This window comes from Lichenostomus cassidix, chromosome 5, assembly GCF_008360975.1.
Source record: "Lichenostomus cassidix isolate B80296 chromosome 5, HeHo_3.0, whole genome shotgun sequence".
Classification (NCBI taxonomy): Eukaryota; Metazoa; Chordata; class Aves; order Passeriformes; family Meliphagidae; genus Lichenostomus; species Lichenostomus cassidix.
The window spans coordinates 58,739,179-58,760,107 of record NC_139486.1 but is presented as its reverse complement, the minus strand read 5'-3'; the positions used below and the strand labels follow the sequence as shown (position 1 = coordinate 58,760,107).

The 20,929-nt window shown below is 47.1% G+C and overlaps 2 protein-coding genes and 1 pseudogene across 2 annotated transcripts in view; 1 reads left to right on the top strand and 2 right to left on the bottom strand.

The window, feature by feature from the left end:
* Positions 1-5,092, bottom strand: part of LOC146436773 (olfactory receptor 5AP2-like) — a 13,216-nt gene extending 8,124 nt beyond the window's left edge. Inside the window, exon 1 of the mRNA XM_085063759.1 lies at positions 4,178-5,092. Coding sequence (XP_084919885.1) covers positions 4,178-5,092 — 915 coding nt within the window. The remainder of the gene's footprint in view (positions 1-4,177) is intronic.
* LOC146436769 (proto-oncogene Mas-like) overlaps positions 1-20,929 on the bottom strand; it is a 107,991-nt gene that overhangs the window by 58,207 nt on the left and 28,855 nt on the right. The gene's annotated exons all lie outside the window — the stretch shown is intronic.
* LOC146436772 (olfactory receptor 5F1-like) lies at positions 11,654-12,622 on the top strand (annotated as a pseudogene).

The window sequence follows — 20,929 nt, the reverse complement described above, 5'->3', positions numbered from 1 at the left end:
TGACCATCACCTGACCTTTAAACAGGAACATGAGCCACAGTGACTGAAACCCCAAGTCTGTGGCCATGGTGACACTGCTCTGTGCCCTGTGGCTTCGTGCTGGAGCTGCTGCTCTCAAACCCAAAAGGTTTTGGCTCTTTGTGCAGGTGGGGATTGGTAAAATGGTGATAAAATGTGTCCATCTTCTGTGGTCAAGCATTTGACCATGAGAGGAAGGAGATGGAACATCCAGCATTGATATTTGCTCCTGATGCACCCACTTTCCTCATGGGTTATCCTGTGTCCCTGCCCAGGGCAAGGGCTTGGAATGAGATGAACTTTAAGGTCCCTTCCATCCCCAGCCATTCCAGGATTCTCTGGCCAGTGCAGATGACTGCAGCTGAGTCTCCTGCAGCCATTTTGAAGCATAATTCTTCATCTTCATCATCTTCATCTTCATCTTCATCATCTTCATATTCATCTTCATCATCTTCATCTGCTCCAATTACAACTACAGTGGGACCATTTCCTTCTTTTATGGGTAAAAAAAAGAATTTTTTTCTCCTTGCTCTCATAAACATGATTGTGACTCTCTTTGATGCCTGTTTCTGACTGCCTGGGTTTTCAGATATCAGGATATCCCATCATGTAAAAATAAATTGCAGCAGACGAGTTCCTGATGTGTTTTGCTTTCTTCCCAATGGGCCATTGCAGCACTTCTTCAGATCCTGAGCTGTGTCCCAATCCTGGAATCTCCATTTCTTGCACCAGTTGTTTTTAATTCCCTTTTTAATACCAAGAGACAAATTATATATTTCAAGAGATTAATTTAAATATTTTAAGATTAGATATATTTTCAGGAAAAAATTAAATACAAGTTTTCTTTATATAGATAAAGAGATGTATATATAAAGATGCTTTTACATATAAATCTGCATATATATATAATTACATCTATACAAAGAAGTGGGACATAAAACCTCACGTTTCCATTGAACTTCCTGAAAGTAGTGGCGTTTATTTACCAGTGCAAGTCTCTTCCTTATGGAGCTGCTTCCAAAGTCATTAATTTCCAAGGGAAATTTCCCTAGTGCCACCACAGAGTGGGCAGTGACCAAACTCAAGGCCCAAGCATGCTCAGGGAGCTGAGAGCCATCATCTGGCATCTCCCATGGTTTCTGGTGGAATTTCCCACCACTGCTCTCTATCCTGTCATTTGGATCATATTTTGGTTTTATTATTAAATTGGTTTTGCTTAGTTTTGGGTAATTGTGTGGTTTCCCCTCTAAAATAAATCATGAGGCACAGAGGAAGGAAGGAAGGAAGAACAAATGGTGGGAACTACAGTGAAACTGAGCCCAGAAGCCAACAGGAGAGGCAGGAATGCTGACCAGCAGCAAATATGGGGTAGAAAAATTTACAGCATCCCTGAATTATTTTGGTGGGAAAAGCCTTCTAAGATCATGGAGTCCAGCTGCTAAGCCAGCAGTAACCCATGTCTGAGCTCAGCCTGTAGGTGGGAATTTCATCTCAGGGGTAAGAGCTGAGAGCCTCTTGCAGAGCCTAAAGGGGCTCCAGGAGAGCTGCAGAGGGACTCTGGGCAAGGGTCTGGAGTGACAGGATGAGGGGGAATAGCTTCACACTGTCAGAGCTTTTCAATTGGGTATGGGGAAGAAATTTTTCCCTATTGTGAGGCTGGGGAGGCCCAGGCACAGGTTGCCCAGAGAAGCTGTGGCTGTCCCTGGATCCCTGGAAGAGTTCCAGGCCAGGTTGGACAGGGCTTGGAGCAGCCTGGGATAGTGGGAAGCATCCCTGCCCTTGGAAGTGGGTTGGAATGGGATGAGCTTGAAGGTCCCTCAACACAGTCACAATCCCACCACACTGACCCTGCAGCTCTTTGTCTCCTGGATGTGGCAAACAAAGCAGCTGGAGAAGTTCACTTTGTCTTTAACAAGGAAGAAAGTTTCTCCATGGTTTCCCCTTGCTAATTAGTCTCTCGTGGCTCATTAAGAAGGATGACTGAAGTTGTTTAAAAGCCCTCTGAGAAGCTTCCTTGATGATTTGGAAACTTTCCTGGCAAAGCCCAGAAGATCTTGTTAAGCTTATGATTCCTTGAAGGGTGGTTGGTCTCCCAGGATCACTTCTTCCTCTGGGAATGGGAAGAGCATCACTTGTGGAAATAGCTGTGAGCACCTGGATGGTGGCACCTGGATGGTGGCACCTGGAGCTCAGGGCCCACTGGTGGGATCTGGAGCTCAGACCTGCTGGTGGGCTTTCTTAACTCTTCATTTCAACCTGACAATCTTAAACTGAAGGAGAGTGGACTTACATTGCCTGGTGGGGAGAAATTCCTCCCTGTGAAGGTGGTGAGGCACAGGTTTCCCAGAGAAGCTGTGGCTGCCCCATCCCTGGAAGTGTTGAACGCCATGCTGGACGGGGCTTGGAGCAACCTGGTCTAGTGGAAGGTGTTCCTGCCCATGGCAGGGGGTTGGAATGGGATGAGCTTTAAATTCCCTTCCCACCCAATTTTGATATCAAAAGTCTCTCTCTTGCCAAGCCCTTTCTCATTTAATTACATTTATTCCAACTCTTTTAATCCAGTCCAGATCCACCTTTCCCAGGTAGAAGCCCCCAGCCCTAAAACATCTCTTCTCATGCTGTTTGTTTCCAGAACTGATAGACACTGTTCACCATCCATCTACTTTTCAAAAGGAAGTTAATTCCCATGTGACTCCTCAGAACATGACATCTTCACAACACAGTAACAAAGGGAAAATATTCCAGTTTCCACCTTTCCCTGCCACAGCCAAGGCCTGTCCCTCTGTGCAGTCAGAACTCTTCCCACCCCACAAAGGTGTCAACAGGTGGGGGACAAGGTGGAGAAGAGGAGGAAGAGGTGGACATCTCTGCTGAGCTTATCCAGACCACCCAAATGGTGAAAGGAAGTTCCAAGGTTGCACTCAGTTTGCCCTTAAACCCACAAATAGCCTTTGGAATTCATTAGGATGGGCATGAATTGGGAGTTTTTTCCAGGCCAGGAAAGGATGAAGGATTGCTGGTCTCTCCCCAGTGCTATGGCCATTCCTGTACCTTCTTTAATGAGCCATGATTTGGAGAACTGTTGGGTTTGCGTTTTTCAGGGCCTTTTCCACACCCAAACAGCTCTCAGCTATCCATAGATCAGGGGCTGAGGATTCTTTCACCTATGGAAACTAGACATGCACTTAAATTTGGGGTGAAATCCGTCTGTTAGGTTTTCAAGGTATGTTTTGGCACTTGAACACTTGCATTCCCCTTGATATTCCAAGGTGTATCTTGAGATCCTGAGTACCATCAGCTTTGATTCTTCTAAGCCAGAAAAAAATGCACTTTTTAAGCCTTTTATCTTGTTTTTTTGCCAATCAAATGTTAAAATACTCTTGCTCTTCCCAAATGCTCCCTTCCACCCCAGCAGCTCTGCTCTAATAAATAACTCACAGGTAACAACAAGGAATTTTATTGGAGTTTAGGGATAAGGACAATAATCTTGCAAGAAAAACACACATTCATCAGTGCAAAATAAGTTACAAATCAATAAAATTGTGATTTGTGCATCCTATGAGAAAGAGAAGAATAATTGGAGTAATACTCCAGAACCATTCTGAGTAATTTCTTCTGACAGCCTCGTGGCCGGAAAGGGAATTCAATTCAAGTTTAAGGCTCCCACTCTTGCTTCCTTCCAAGGAAGATGTAACTGTAGGGTCTATTTCTCCAGGATAAATATTGTAATTGAGTTTTGTGAGGAACTGTGGAAGAGCATATATAAAATTGTGAGGATCAGGGACATATCCAATTATTTTAATGGATCATTTCTTACTTTAGATGAATGGTTTGCTTCCACAAAGGCACAGAGTGGCAGGACAGTGGGGAAAGGCTTTAAGCTGAGAGTAGGGTTAGATGGGATACTGGGAAGAAATTCTTCCCTAAGGGAATGGTGAGGCACTGGCACAGGTTGTCCAGAGAAGCTGTGGCTGCCCCTGGATCCCTGGAAGAGCTCCAGGCCAGGTTGGATGGGGTTTGGATCAACCTGGCCTAGTGGAAGGTGTCCCTGCCCATGGTGTGCTGGACCAGATGATCTTTTAGATCCCTTCCAACCCAAAGCATTCCAGGATTCCCTGATTCCCTGAGCTGCACTTCTTTGATGCCAGCAGCAGTTTACCATCCTCCTCCTGCACTTCCCCAGTGCTGCCTTCACCTCCCTGTTCCTCAGGCTGTAGATGAAAGGGTTGAGCATGGGGCTGAGCACGGTGTAGAAGACAGAGGCCACCTTACCCTGGCTGCCATGCCGGGACGCCGGCTGCAGGTACACGAGGAGCAGCGTCCCGTAGAACACCAACACAGACACCAGGTGGGAGGTGCAGGTGCGGAAGGCTCTGGCCCTGCTGGGCACCGAGCACATCCCCAGGATGGTGTGGAGGATGCGGCCATAGGAGAGCAGGATGACCACACCGGTGCCCAGCCCATTGGCCATGACCAGGGCAAAGATGGTGACCTCACTGCCATGGGTGTCAGAGCAGGCCAGCCTCAGCACAGGGCCGGCATCACAGAAGAAGTGGTCGACCCGGCGGGGCCCGCAGAAGGAGCCCCCAAAGGTGCAGCTGGTGTAGATGAGGGCGCTGAGGGAGGCCACGAGGTAGGACCAGGCCACCAGCTGCCAGCAGGCGCGGGGGGACGCGGCCATGGCGTAAAGCAAGGGGTGGCAGATGGCCACGAGCCGGTCGTAGGCCATGGCAGCCAGGAGGTGACACTCGGCTGTGGCAAAGAGAGCAAAGAGGTGGAATTGTGTCACACAGCCCGCCCAGGAAATGGTTTTATTCCCAAACAAGAGGCCCATGAGCATTTTGGGGGAGATGACGGTGGAATAGCAGACGTCAGCCAGGGACAAATGAGTGAGGAAGAAGTACATGGGGGAGTGGAGGCTGCGAGAGACCCAAACCAAGAGCATCAGCCCGATGTTCCCCACCAAAGTGATGATGTAAATCAGCAGAAAGAGCCCAAAAAGAGGGGCCTGAGCCCAGGGAGTGTCTGTAATTCCCAGGAGGATGAATGTGAGCTGCGTATGGTTTCCTCCCATGGCCACGTGTTACCTGCTGAGACAAAGAGAACAAATGCATCAAAATGGTAAACCTCAGAGTTTCTCTTTTGGGCCATATTTAACTGCAATCAGTCACTGTTTTAATTGCCACATATTGGTATATTCCATATATTTTCCAAAAATAAATTCTAAACTTTTTTACTTACTAGTTGAGGTGCTTAGAAAAGAACATGTATCTTAAAGCAACACGAATGGCAAATTTGCTTATTTGTGCTCAGATGCATAAAAGTTTGGATTTATTCCATAAAAGAATCAGATATTTATTCCCTTTTGGTTTGAAAGAAATTTGTTTCAGAAGTTACCTTGGAGGAACCTCATCAGAGATCACATAAACCTGGAGCAGAAGAAAGTCCTAATCCAAGTGAAATCCCACATTACATCACATTAAGAACATTTTCCCTTGGCTTTTATTTATTAATGCAGTCTATCAAACTATTATATATCATTCATACTGGGTAAAATTCACATTGGTAAATTCATGTTTTATACCTTTCTGAGCTCCAGCAGGCTGAAACATCCAAAAACCATGGGAATGAAGATAAAACACTGAAATGGGAATGAATTTTAAAATAATCCAATTCCAAAGGCTGATTTAACAACTGTATTCTGCTGGCAATTCTTTATAACTAAATAAGACTCACCCTTAATACTTCCATAAATCCATTTATGTTGCTTCAGCTGCCTAAGAAAAATAAAAACCAATCTGCATAAGCCATTACTCCCATTTATTATAAAAACTCCTACTTTTGCAAGGCTGTTTTCTGACAGAGACCCAAAAAAAGGGGATGGGAGGACATGAAGAAGGAAGTCAACTTCTTTCTCTTGGATTTACAGCTCCTCCTGTGCTCTCGCTGTGACGATTGGAGCCAAGGGTTTATCCCAAATGCAGCAGAGAACATCCAGACTGATGTGGAGAGAGACGTGCTCCTTCCCTGACTCCAACAGCTGAGCCTGTGGGTGGCAGGGCTGTAAATATGTTCTCTCTGCTCTCCTGGGATAAAACCCTCGGTCCTCCTCATGGCAGAGCAGATAAACAAAGAAAAGAGCAAACAAAAAGGGATAACATGGAATTCTGAAACCCATTATGCTCCAGGGATCTCAAATCTCTCACATGCAGGAGCCACCAGGACACATGGCAGCAGCAATGACCCGCTGGTCAGAGAGTCACCAAGTGTCACACAAAGCATCTCTAGCCCCAGCTCTGGAGCTGCTGATGTCCCTCTGTGGACATCCAACAGCCCAGTTTTCCTTCAAGGATGAGATTATCCACCTTGAAGTGCCTGCAGCTCGGATGTCCTACCTGAGCAGGTGGCTCTGGACACTTGGAGGCAATGATTAATTGTCTCAGAGTGAACTAATCAGCATTAATCAACCCATCTGGGGGCTCCATCCACACCCTTGTCCCACAAACTCTATTGAAGCTCAGCCCGAGGAGTTTGTTCCCCTCAGGACTTATACTGGAGAAGTCCTGGTTGCCAGTTTCACAACATGTGCACATCCCTGCATTCCTTTTATCTGCACCATGCTTTGATCAGGGACCCAACTCAGACCCAGGACTGAGTTGGCTTCCAGATATTTCAGTGTCCTGGAGTTCAGAAAAGAGTATAAAACATGAATTTATTGTTCTGAACTTTATCCAGTGTGAGTGATATATAATATAAAGGTTTGATAAACTGGATAAACCTTGGACCTGCCTCGTCATCACCTGCTCACTTGGTGGCCTGGAGTATTGGCTGAGAGAACATCAGGAGACTTGGAATAAATCTGGTTGTTATTTATAAAGCAAGCTGGAAGGTGGAAAAATAAGGTTTTGGAGGAAGTTGGTGGTAATTTGGTGCAATACAGTCCTGGAGAGAGATAGGGTAGGTCTGATGTGGAGGAGAAATGGTCATGAAAGCAAAAATTGCCATTTTTCTGGGAACATGCACAAAGGGAGAGGAAGGATTTAATGATAAACAGTTCAAAGGTTTATATTTAATTACTTGATAATTATTTTGCTTTTTTTACAAGTTGTTTTGCCTTCTTGGTTGTTCTTTTCCAAGTATCAAAAGTTTCTTTTGGAAATAACTGGATTTCCTGGGTTCATTTATTATTTTGAGAAAAGAGGGGCTGTTTGAAGTTTTGCCTGGAAGAACTGGTAATATAGCAGGAACTAATGGGACTCAGGGGTGAAATGTTGGCACAGAAACTCACCAAATTCCAATGCTGATGTTAAAATATTGCTGTTCGCAGAGCTACACCCAACCAAAACATCAGTACCAGCTGGGTGATCTTTAATGCCCCTTCCAACCCAAACCATTCCAGGATTTTATGTGGCCCTGTGTGGTCTCCTTTGGACATGGAACATCCTCTTCCAGGCTGCCTGGAGTGTCTTGATCCCTCTAATTCCACCTAAGATATCAGAGGATGTGCTTCACATTACTGCTAACTGAGAGACAAATCCGATCTTTGGATCAAAACTGTGTTTTGTGGGCATCTGAGCTATTCCTGGGAATACCTGGAGCAGAATAAGAAGGTTTAATGGACTCTGGATTGTGTTCAGACAGGTAAATCAGCAGACCTGTGCAGGCCTGCTGGTGCCAAGGCAGGAGTAGCCTGGGATCCTTTTGGGTTCATTCATTACCTGGAGGCTTGGAGCAGCCCTCACCTCCTGTAATCCCAGCTGGCTGCTCCAGGGATCCATCCAGAGCTCATTAGGACAGCCTAAGCTGCTGGCAATGGACACCTGGAGCAAACTCACCCACTGACCCTGAAGTAAAGTTACATTCACTTGAAAAATTAAATAATATTTCTATTAAAGGTTATTTTGCTGTTGGAGAGGTTCTTCAAGAAACCTTCAATGATCCCAATGCTCCTCTGGTGAGGTAAGAATTGGATTTTTGTCTTTAATCCTGTAAAGATTTAATGGGTTTATTCTGATTTGACATGTTACCAGGGACAGGGAATTCTCTCTGCTCTTTTTTCATGGCAGAACTCTCATCCATACCTCATTTTCAGCTGGAAATGAGGTGGGATTCAAAGAGATTTAAGAGGGAAAAGAAACTTCAGTAACATGTGGATGTTAGTGCACACGTTTAACTCAAGAATATTTTGCATTTTATATCTAAAAGTATTGTATAATATACATTTAATGTTGGCTTTTAATATCTAGATATAATTTTGGATCAGAAAGAACATCTAGGAGATCTCTGGCCTTAGGAAGGCAAGTTATACATTTATATCCGTAGGTATTTATGGATATGGGGCTTGGAGCAACCTGGCCTAGTGGCAGCTGTCCATACCCAGGGCAGGGGATGGAACAGGATGATCCTTAAGGTCCCTCCCATCCCAAACTCTTCCAGGATTCCATGAAAGGTGTCAGGATTCCCTGTATAGAGGTTATGTGGGTTTAACAAATGAGACATTCTGGAATTCTGTGACGTCTGGGCTGGATCAGAGAGGCATCTCCCTTGAAAAGCCTTTTTAGGAAAGATGGAAACACAACATTCTAAATGGATTAATTTGCAGTTTTGATGCAGTTTGGAGATAATGATATATCACCCAAAAGCCAAGTCAAAGAATTAATCAATACATTGCTCCATATTTGAAACCAGGATACATTTCCAGGATCAATTGAACAAACCACCTTTGCCCTGTCCTTTTTCCACCCCCAATTTCTGCCTTTCAAAGCCTTCAAACAAAGCTCTAATTAGCTTTCCACTTTAGGCCCATGGTGGTTTGTTAAAAACACAGTCAGGAATATTATCAGTGGAGTTTGCATCTGGAGATTTGCACTAAGGCAGTGGGGAGAAGGGGCTGACAAATAACAAAGCATGGCAAGAAAAAAACCTGAACAACCTGAAATAAAACAATGGAGTGTGATATTTATTTTAAAGATCTTTATTTTAGGCAAGAAATAACTTGTGAAAGAAATTTCAGCTCCCTCATTTCTCCATATTTTGGATGGAAACTTGTTAGTGGTGTGGATGACAAATCAACCTGTTTTGTGGATGTCTTTTCCTTGTCCAAAGTTGCATTTCATCTCCTTCTGAATGTAATTAATTCTTGTTTTTACATGAACAACTTCTTTTTGCTCCTTCTGTGCACCATGGCTCTCTGTAGTCAATCCCAAGGGATGTAAAAGAGCCATGAAAGTCCTTTTGAGGTACAAAATGGAGCACTGGAAGAGGGAAAAGAACAAAGATATTGATCAGGATTTCCTGTACATCTCTACCATCTATTGGACATTCCTGGGAATATCATCTCCTTTTCATTTTAGATAAAAACTCATTTCTCCTGATTTTCCAGTAAGCCGTGGGAAGAGAAGTGCCTTGTTCTTGCTCAGGAAACTGAGAAATAGGCAAGGAATAAAACAGCAGCATCATGTGGCTGATCCCACCTGGACATTTTATTTTCCAAGCATCAGCTCCTGAGCCTGTTGAAAATATTGGATGTTTGAAGTTCTCCTAACATGTGGAAATGATGCTTTGAACTGCACTTAATTTTTGTCTTAGGGTAATTTTCAATGGATGCTTCAGGTGCTCTGAATTCATCAGGTGGGGTTAGATGGGATAGTGGGAAGAAATCCTTCCCTGTGAGGGTGGAGAGGCCCTGGCAGAGATTTCCAGAGAAGCTGTGGCTTCCCCTGGATCCCTGGAAATGTCCAAGGCCAGGTTGGACAGGACTTGGAGCAACCTGGTGTACTGGAAGATGTTCCTGTCCGTGGCAGGAGGATGGAATGGGATGATCCACAAGGTCCCTTCCAACCCAAACCATTCCCTAACATAGATATTGCCATCGACTTCCTTTGGGGATATTTTTAGCATGTATTAAACAATTAAGACCAACATTTTCAAGCTGTTATTTTTCAAATAACAGCTTCTGCCACTGTTAATTTAATAATCATCATATCTTGACTTGGCAGTGGAGGATCCTGGGACTCCTCAGGGCTTGGCTGCCCCTCGCTTGCTCTGACAGTTCCCTGGAGGGTAAGATGTTGTTCCCTGACTTGTTTTATCCCTGGCTCTGTGAATCCTCCACAGAGCAAAGCTCTGCAAACACTGGTGTTACATGGGAGAAGCCCTGGGGTATCTCTCCAGCTGCAGCTGGGAGCAGCTGGAATTACAAACACCACTCCAACCAGACCTGGGAGCAAAGAGGAGCAAAGCACTGCCTTCAGGTAGGTTTAGATGGAATACTGGGAATGAATCCTTCTCTGTGAGGGTGGTGAGGCACTGGCACAGGCTGCTCAGAGAAGCTGTGGCTGCCCCATCCCTGGAAGTGTTTAGGGCCAGGTTGGATGGAATGATCTTGGTGAGTCCCAGGGCAGTTTGTCAGAATCTCTTCTACTGCTTTGCCCAAAGATCTTATGGAATTTGAGTAGGAAAGTGGGTGCCACAATGGAGATCCTCACCACACAAGGATGAATATTCCATTAGTTCTTCCACACCAACCACCAGCCTCTCAGCAGGGATAGAACATAGTCCATGAGTTTTAACCGAATTTATTTCCGTTCCAGGTCTCTGATCAACCACACAAAATGAAGGTGGTTGGGTAAGGAAAAGTGAGACTGAATTTTAGTTAAGAAAGAAATTGAAGTCAATTCTCTGACAGCAGCAGTTGGATGCTTCCTCTGGGGGGAAATTCAGCCCCAAATATTTGGTTTTCCTGATTTTTAACACCTCTGGCTCTGCCTCGTGGGTGATGAAAAGCAGCTCTAAATGCTTGTTAATAACTCCAGGAGACCACAGAACACCTGAAAGGACACATCAGGTTCTGGGGGTGAAACTCAACCCTTCAGCCCAGGCTCATCCAACAATGAGGATTTCCAGGTTTGGATCCATTTGTCAGGAGCCAGCAGTGCCTACTCTTGGTTTACTCCCTGGTGTAACTCCAACAAGCCATGGTTATCCAGGAGAAGAATCCATGTTTATTTATTCTGTCTGTTGTAGAACAGGAGATGCTGATCTCTCACTGGTGAGCAGCAAGATGGACCCTGAATTTATGTTTTACCTCCAAATTAAGCATCACATCTAAAGCAAAGTGAGGTAAGACAAATCCCAGCTCTTATTCCTACAGGGAAAAATATACTAAGGAAAAGCCCATTTTCCAATGCTTCCACCTAGAAAATCTCATCCTGAGACATGGGGAACAGGTGTTTATTCTTCAAGTGCTCAGGCTGAATAAGGAATAATCAAAAGATGGGACATAATTCTGTTTTCCCAGCAATTATCAGGAAAATCATGGAATTTCATGTGTGAGTGGATTGAGAAGAACTAGGAGGAAGCCCTGCAATGTCTTAATGATTTATTCTGGTACAGTATTTCCTTCCTTAATGGCTTAAATATCCACCTGGTTCCAAATATGTTGGCTGAATGGGCATAGTGGTGCCAGGAACTTGTGTTTTTTCTTTTTCAAGCAGAATTTACCTTTTATTGACCGAAGGCTTTGTAACTGCTTGACAAAAATTGACATTCTTAACATTATCGATGGATTTATGTGTATTAAACATTTCAATCTAATGACATAAAGCAGCCAAACTGGATGTATAAAATGTTCAATATGGGTAGAGAAAATGAGACATTTGCATCTGAACTTATTCTCCTGGGCTTCACAGACCTGCAGGTGATTTTTTTGTCCTGTTCCTTGCCATCTATGTGGTCACTCTCATGGGAAATCTGGCAGTCATTGCCTTGATCCAGATCAATCGGTGCCTCCACACCCCCATGTACTTCTTCCTGAGCCACTTGTGCCTCCTGGACATCTGCTACTCCTCTACCATCATCCCCCGGACCCTGAGGGATTTTTTGGCAGAGAAGAAGGTGATTTCCTTTGCGAGTTGTGTCACCCAGCTCTTCTCCTTCGCCACCTGGGCCAGCACCGAGTGCCACGTGCTGGCTGCCATGGCCTACAACCACTATCTGCAGGCCCCTGCTCTACTCCATGCTCATGTCCCAGGGGATTAGTGCCTGGATGCTGACTGGGGCCTCCCTGGCTGGAGTGATCAGCTCCACCCTCCACACGGTTTCCATATTCCATGCCCTGTTCTGCCACTCCCGCACCATTGACCACTTTTTCTGCGATGGGCCCGCCCTGCTGGCCCTGTCCTGCTCCGACAGCCGTGCCAGCAAGGCCATGGTGGCTGCCGTGGTGGGCTTCAATGTGCTGAGCACCACAGCCTTCATCCTGGTGTCCTACTCGTCCATTGGCAGCGCTACCTCAGCAGCTGGGTGGCACAAGGCCTTCTCCACCTGCGCCTCCCACCTGGCCTGCGTCACTCTGTACTATGGCAGAGCCATCCTCACCTACCTGCGGCCCAACTCCAGCCACTCCTTGGAGCAGGACAAGGTCACCTCCCTGGTGTGTTCTGCCACTGTTCCCATGCTGAACCCATTTGTCTACAGCCTCAGGAATGCAGACTTGAGGAACACCATGAGGAAAGCAAAAAGTAGGATCCTCACTTCCTGGTCCATCCATGGCTCCCGGTTGGCTAAAAGGAGAGGACAACCCCGCTGTGGTGAGGGGTGTTAGATTTTGGACTCTCAGGAAGAGGGTCTGGAAATCAGACCCTCAGGAGTCCAGGGTCACAGTCTGGATTCATCTTCCAAGCCACTGGGGCCATGATTTCCCTGTAGCAGCACCACAGGGAAGGCATGAGACATCTCCTGGCATTGCTCAGAGTGCAGGACCAGAGGGGGAATGTGGCAGAGCAGAGCTGGAGTGGGAGACGAGGCACCATCCTCCATTCTCAAGGACTTTCCCTGTGCCAGAGCAAGAGTTGGGGGTACTCCAGTCCTGTGAGGTCTTGTCCTCTCCTGATTTTCCCCCCTGTTTTGGGGCTGATGTCCATGTGGAAAGGTCTTTATGGAAGCACCGAGGTGCTGGCCAGGACACTTGGACTGAGATTGTGCCTTCTGTTGGGGGGAGGAAAAGGGAAGTGGGGAGTCTGGGGCATGATGGTGCCAATGTCTGTGGTGGGGGAGCAGGTGAGTGGAAGATGAGGGGGGTCAGGTGGGGTCCCTCCACAAAGGCAGGTTACTCCCCAAAAATGCCCGAAAATTCATGAGGGGCTTGTGTGTAAAATACTGAAAACTGTAAAGAATGTCCCTTTTATATACATTGAGAAATAATATTCATTTCTGTATCAATTGATTTCAAAATAAACCCCCGTATCTGTCTGTGTTATTGACAGGATTTAAGACTATAAGGCATTCTGATTACAGATCAGAAGGAAGCAGGGCAGGTGTGGGGAGCCCGGGGAGCAGTGGGGCTGGCTGGGGGCACTGGGGGAGGCTGCTTCGGGCTCGGGGGTGACTGGGAATGGGGACAGCCCCAGCGGCCCGGGAGCTCAGGGCACCGGAGCTGCCTCGGCACAGCGGGGCTGGGGACGTCGCTCTGGGGCGGATTCTGTAGGGGACAAAACGAACGTTTTGGGGGTAAAATCGGAGTAAATCTGCAGGGGAGACAATGAGCGTTCTGAGGCAAAAGTGAGGCAATCACTAATGGAGGTAGGGAAGATCCCAGCCGGGATGTAATGGATTATAAAAACCATGTGTGAAATCAAAGCTGTTCCAGTAGCATTCCTTCCCATTGCTCCCCAGGTGTTTTCCTTATTTTCTGATTTTCAGAAAGGAGCACAGTATGGGATGACAGAGCTTTGGAGAGTTGTCAGTTTTCCTTAACTGTGCAGAGATGTCAGGATCTGCAGGGCACTCCTGTTTTCCTGAAGGAAGATGCCCTGGGGAATGTACTGAAGTGGGATTTGGCTCCTGTAGAGCCTCCCAGGATGAGCTGTGGTGGGTTTGGATCCTGTGCCAGTCCTTGCATCACCCTCATTCCTCAGAGCTCCTGACTCTGTCAGATCCAATGATCCCTCCAGGTGTTTCATCTCCTGCTCCCATTAAAAGTGCAGTTTTGTTTGGTGATTTAGATCACCCCCAAAGCAAATTGCATTCCCCCCAAAAATGTGCCACACCTTTTTTATCCTTTATTTCTCAAATTTGTCCTTCTATTTATTTCTCTCCCTGCAACAATAATGGATGTCACAGAAATGACAATGGGAAAGGGGAATAAATGGAATGTGTCTGAAAATGCTGATTTTTGTCATTTGGGCATGAACTGGTCAGTGTTCAAAATGTTCAGGCCAGAGCAATATGAGCACAGGCACTGGGAGACCCAGGAACTGCTGAGTTCAGTCCAGGAACACCTTCCACTGGGCCAGCTTGCTCCAAGCCCCATCCAGCCTAATCTGGGACACTTCACTCTTATTATGTGTTTCATAAATATGAAATGATTATATTTGTCTTGATTTTCATTATGAAACTGTTCTGAGCTGGATTTTTGTCTCTTCTCTCTTCCCCATCACACTGGGGTGTGAGAGAGTGACTGCTGGTGACCAGCTGGGGTCCAGCCGTGGCCCTGGGGCACCTTTGACAAGAGGAAAAGTGCCAGCAAAACCTCAGCTCTGGGAATGAGGAGAGCACACTGCAGGCTGCTCAGGGAAATGGGAAGCAAGGTCCCCAGGGAAAATGTTTTTGCACCTGCTGGGGTCCAACAGTGCTGCTCACTTATGAAACCTCCTACGGTCATTGAGCAGGCAATTCCCAAATGTCAGAAGACATCCAGGCCAGGCAGAAGGCTGGCTTGCCTGAACAAACATCTTCTCTAGGAAAGAAGATGGAAAAGGAAGCTGTGTACCCAGTGGAATGCAGGTCAGCAGAAGAATACAGAGATGCTGATTGCAAGCATAGGGAGCAATGTGATGCGGTGAAAGCTCATATTGAAAGTTGGAGATTAAGGTGGCTACAAATGTGTTGCACTATAAAAGAGTTATCTTAAATATATTAATGGCCAAAACATTGTAGCAAAAATATCAGCTCCTTGCAGGGTGTGGAGGGTCACCTCACAAACAGGGACAGAGACACAGTACAGGTGTTTCCTGCATTCTTTGCCTCTGTCTTCAACACTCACTCCACCCTTCCCAGTGAAAAACATGGATTAACCCATTGGACACTTCAGAGCCCAGAAGAGGGCAAGCCCTGCTCAGCAACAATCAAAGCCTCCCCGTGCTATCCACCACATCCCATCCTGAATCCAAACCCAGCTCTGTGCCACTTACTGAGTAGAAAGGAACCCTATCCCAGTCAAATCCAGACCAGTGCAAACACTCACACAGCTCTTGGGGAAAATCCTAATTTATTTAACACCTCCTGCTCCTCAGATCTGACCTGCCACCACATACACATTCCTCGTGTTTGGTGGCCGTCTTGGGGCAGCTTCCCGGAGATGGAGAAACCTCCTGGGTCTCTTGGGGCTCATCTCTGCCACCAAGCAAGGAGTGTTCCCAGTTGGCACAGCCGGCACAGCATCCTGGGAGCTGTGGGGTGACAGCTGGGGGCTCCAGGATACTTGCTGCTGCACCACTTGCTCCTCCTGAGAATGCTTCACAGGATCAGGCTGCGCTGCCATTTCTCCTTCTGGGCTTTCCCAGGCCACGTCAGTGCTGAGGAATGCGCCGGGGTGGTTGATGTCCTTGGCTCCAAGGGAGCTGGCAGAGCTGTCCATGGAGTAACTGCTGTACTCAGACCAGCAGGTCTCACTGAGCCTCGGGGAGGGAGGGAGGCTTTGATGACTGAAGCTCTCTGAGGGAACGGAGGCTCCTGGAAGGTGCTGATTTTCCAAGGGCTGAAGGTTTTCATAAACAGGGAGGCTTTCAGACAGAGGGAGGATCTCAGAGGGCTGGAAGCTGTCGGAGGGTGTGGAAGGTCTTGAAAGGTCGAGGCTCTCAGAGGGTTGCAGGCTCTCACAGACGGGGAGGCTCTCAGTGGGAAGAAGGCTCTCGGAATCGGAGAGGCTCTCGGAGGGAAGAAGGTTCTTGGAATCGGAGAGGCTCTCGAAGGGATGCAGGTTGTCGCAGACAGGGAGGTTCTCAGAGGGAACAAGGTTCTCGGAGATGGGGAGGCTCTCAGAGGAAGGCAGGCTGTAGGCAGGAGGGAGGCTCTCGGCAGGCTGGAAGCTTTCACAGAGAATGGAAGCTCTTGGAAGGTCAGTTCCTTCAGAGCAACACACGTTCTCTGAGATAGGCAGCCTCTCAGGGGGAGAGAGCCCCTTGGAAGGAGGTAGGCTGCCAGATTGCTGGAAGCTGTCACAGACAACGGAAGCTCTTGGAAGGTCAATTCCTTCAGAGCAACACATGTTCTCTGAGATAGGCAGCCTCTCAGGGGGAGAGAGCCCCTTGGAAGGAGGGAGGCTCTCAGATTGCTGAATGCTGTCCCAGAGAACGGAAGCTCTTGGAAGGTCAATTCCTTCAGAGCAATGCTTGTTCTCTGAGACAGAGAGGCTCTCAGCAGGAGAAAACCCCTTGGAAGGAGGGAGGTTCTCAGAGGGCTGGAGCTTCTCGCATGGCTGGAGGCTGTCAGAGGCAGTGGAGGCTCCCGGCAGGATGGCAGATCTCTGACAGCCTGATATTCTCTTGTGGGTGAAGGATCTCCAATGGCAGGAAATCCTGGAAAGGGTGGGAGCTCTCCCAGGGATGCAGATCCTAGGTGTGAGCAGCCTCTTCAAGCGACGGAGGCTCCTGGAGGAGCTGCACGAGCCACAGCAGGGCAGGTGGCCTCGCTTCACCAGCTTCTCCAGTTGTGCCCACAACACCTTCCACATCCCAGAATAAAGTGGCTCACGTGTCCCATTGCATGCCCACAGCAACAGCATCATTTCCTGCAGCTGCTGGGCCACAGCCAGGCAGGGGCCACAGCTGCAGGGGCTGTGCAGGGGGCTGGTGGGAGCACGTGGCCGCTTGCCAGGGGTCACCCGAGGCCTGGAGCACCTGGGAGCCACAGGGGCTCCTCGGCTCCTCTGTGAGCCTCTGGGCAGAACCCCAGCATGCTTACGATTCTTTATGATACTTCCATGCTGCCTCCATGGCATACAGTGGCCAACGGCCCACCAGATAGCCACAGCAGCCAGCAGCAGGAAAAGTGCAGACATGACGACACCGACGGCGCTCATGGCTCCAGGGCGTAGCATCGCGACTGCACTGGCAGCTGCGCCTGCTGGCCCCTCTTATATAGCTGAGGCACGGCTTTGTGACCTCACAGTGCCGTGGGCCAGCAGAGCCCTGTGACATGGCAGCCCCGCCTCACGCTGGTGCTCAGCCCCTTTGTGCCGTCACAGCCCTGCCTCCCTCAGGGATCTGTGAACGTGGCTCATCCCTGAAGATGCCCATGGTCAGAAAAAGTGTGGAAGTCAAAACAGGAGCTCAGCCTGTTGCAGTGAAGCATTCCCTGGAGCATGAGGCACATCAGAAGGGATTCTTGGTGCCACCAGTGTTCTCCCCATGGCTCCCTGGACAATGCAGAAGTGACGATAGGAAACACCCACTACTCTGTGCCTGAGAAGATTCTCCAGAGACAAAGGGAGTTAAAGCTTCTTTATCTCTTGGGAGCTCTCCAGACATGGCTGTTGAGGGCTAGGAAGAGGTTTCTGTTAGCAGCTCAACAACTTCTGCAATGCCTCTGTTCTACAGAAATCAGGATTTCCCAAGGAGTGCTCCTGGTGCTCCCAGTGCTCTGGTTTTGACTGGGATAGGGTTCAGGACTTCCCAATAGCTGGCACATGCTGGATTGGGATTCATGATGGGAATGCTGTGGATCACACAGGGGTGGTTTGGTTTCTGCTGAGCAGGGCTTGCCTACCTCAAGGACTTTGCAGTGTCCCATGGGACAATACATGTTTGCCACTGGGAATGGAGGGATGCGTGTTGAAGACAGAGGCAAAGAATGCACTAAACACCTGTAAGAATGCATTTAACACCTGTACAGTGTCTCTGTCCCTGTTAGTGAGATCACCGTCTAAACTCTGGAAGAAGCTGATGTTATTTCCACGCTCTCTTTTTACCATTAATATATTTGACAATTCTCTTTTTATTGTGCCCCACAAAAAGAAATAAATTCCTTTTGAAAAGTAAATAGATGGTGAACAGTGTCAATCCTTTCTGGAAACAGACAGCATGAGAAGAGATGTTTTAGGGCTGGGGGCTACTACCTGGGAAAGGTGGATCTGGACTGGATTAAAAGAGTTGGAATAAATGTAATGAAATGACAAAGGGCTTGGCAAGAGAGAGACTTTTGATATCAAAGTTGGGTGGGAAGGGAATTTAAAGCTCATCCCATTCCAACCCCCTGCCATGGGCAGGAACACCTTCCACTAGACCAGGTTGCTCCAAGCCCTGTCCAGCATGGCCTACAACACTTCCAGGGATGGGGAAGCCACAGCTTCTCTGGGAAACCTGTGCCTCACCACCTTCACAGGGAGGAATTTCTCCCCACCAGGCAATGTAAGTCCACTCTCCTTCAGTTTAAGATTGTCAGGTTGAAAGGAAGAATTAAGAAAGCCCACCAGCAGGTCTGAGCTCCAGATCCCACCACCATCCAACCAGTGGGCCCTGAGCTCCAGGTGCCACCATCCAGGTGCTCACGGCTATTTCCACCACAAGTGATGCTGTTTCCATCCCCAGAGCAAGAAGTGATCCTGGGAGACCAACCACCCTTCAAGGAATCATCAGCTTAACAAGATCTTCTGGGCTTTGCCAAGAAAGTTTCCTAATCATCAAGGAAGCTTCTCAGAGGGCGTTTAAACAACTTCAGTCATCCTTCTTAACAAGCCACGAGAGACTAATTAGCAAGGGGAAACCATGGAGAAACTTTCTTCCTTGTTAAAGACAAAGTGAACTTCTCCAGCTGCTTTGTTTGCCACATCCAGGAGACAAAGAGCTGCAGGGTCAGTGTGGTGGGATTGTGACTGTGTTGAGGGACCTTAAAACTCATCCCATTCCAACCCACTTCCAAGGGCAGGAATGCTTCCCACTATCCCAGGCTGCTCCAAGCCCTGTCCAAGCTGGCCTGGAACTCTTCCAGGGATCCAGGGACAGCCACAGATTCTCTGGGCAACCTGTGCCTGGGCCTCCCCAGCCTCACATGGAAACATTTCTTCCCCACACCCAATCTAAATGCTCTGAATTTCTTCCCCATACCCAATCTAAATGCTCTGAGAGTGTGAAGCTATTCCCCCTCATCCTGTCAGTCTAGACCCTTGTCCAGAGTCCCTCTGCAGCTCTCCTGGAGCCCCTTTAGGCTATTCAAGAGGCTCTCAGCTCTCACCCCTGAGATGAAATTCCCACCTACAGGCTGAGCTCAGACACGGGTTACTGCTGGCTTAGCAGTTGAACTCCATGATCTTAAAGGGCTTTTCCAGCCGAAATAATTCAGGGATGCTGTAAATTTTTCTACCCCATATTTGCTCCTGGTCAGCATTCCTGCCTCTCCTGTTGGCTTCTGGGCTCAGTTTCACTGTAGTTCCCACCGTTTGTTCTTCCTTCCTTCCTTCCTCTGTGCCTCATGATTTATTTTAGAGGGGAAACCACACAATTACCCAAAACTAAGCAAAACCAATTTAATAATAAAACCAAAATATGATCCAAATGACAGGACAGAGAGCAGTGGTGGGAAATTCCACCAGAAACCATGGGAGATGCCAGATGATGACTCTCTGCTCCCTGAGCATGCTTGGGCCTTGAGTTTGGTCACTGCCCACTCTGTGGTGGTACACAGGAAATTTCCCTTGGAAATTAATGACTTTGGAAATAGCTGCATAAGGAAGAGACTTGCACTGGTAAATAAACGCCACTACTTTCAGGAAGTTCAATGGAAGCGTGAGGTTTTATGTCCCACTTCTTTGTATATATGTAATTATATATATATGCAGATTTATATGTAGAAAGTCTTAATATATACATTTCTTTATCTGTATAAAGAAACCTTGTACTTAATTTTTTTTCTCAAAAATATATCTAATCTTAAAATATTTAAAATAATCTCCTGAAATATATAATTTGTCTCTTGGTATTAAAAAGGGAAATTGGTCTCTTGGTATTAAAAAGTCAGGTGATGGTCAAGTTAAGACCAGTTGGAAACAAAGCCATTGAATGGCTTCTCAAAATATTAATCAGATATTAAATATTTTTTAAATATTTTAAAAAATTATTTAATATCTTATCACCAAACAATGGTTGTAAGGCCCTGGAAGAAGGAGAGTTATTCTGGGGTTTATCGTTTAAGTGTCTTAATGTTTTCTTAATACTTATGGAGGTTTGATGTTTTAAATAAAACATTAAAATAATCTTTCATTGCCGGCAGCGAGGGAAGTAAGATGACAACTCAATATGAGTGATAAGCAAGCTCCGTTTATTTCACTGTATGCATGGCTTATATACTGTTACAAATGCTTATACTTACTACTCACTATTTCATTGGTTAAGCACAAAGGTTACAATCTGCATACCATTGCATTCCATCCTCACAATTTCAGGGTTCCTCCTAATTTTTCTTAATCTCAAGTTTTTCTACGGTACTTTTCCCATGGTACTTTCCCAGAGCTCAAGGGCACTCTGTCCTTGGGCTCCTGCCCTGTCAGCATTTATCTTACTGCTCTGGCCTGTATGGCTTCCTTCAGCTAGCACTGGCTTTGCTCACACAAGCCCTCTAAGGATCCGTGACCGTGGTCTTGAAGCCATCCTTCAACATTTCATTTTATTGAAAGAAAAGATGTACAATCTTCCCTGCACCTAAATTAAGCAATGCCATGAGTAGGACAGTTACAGAGGATCAGAAGGGTGGGAGAACAGCAGGAGTTACACACAGAGGTCCCACTTCATGGTCCTGATCACAGAGTCAGGGAATTGGTTAGGCTGGAAAAGTCCTCTAGGATCACCAAGTCCAACCATTCCCCCAGCACTGCCAAGGCCACCACTAATCCATGTCACCAGGTGCCACATCCACACAG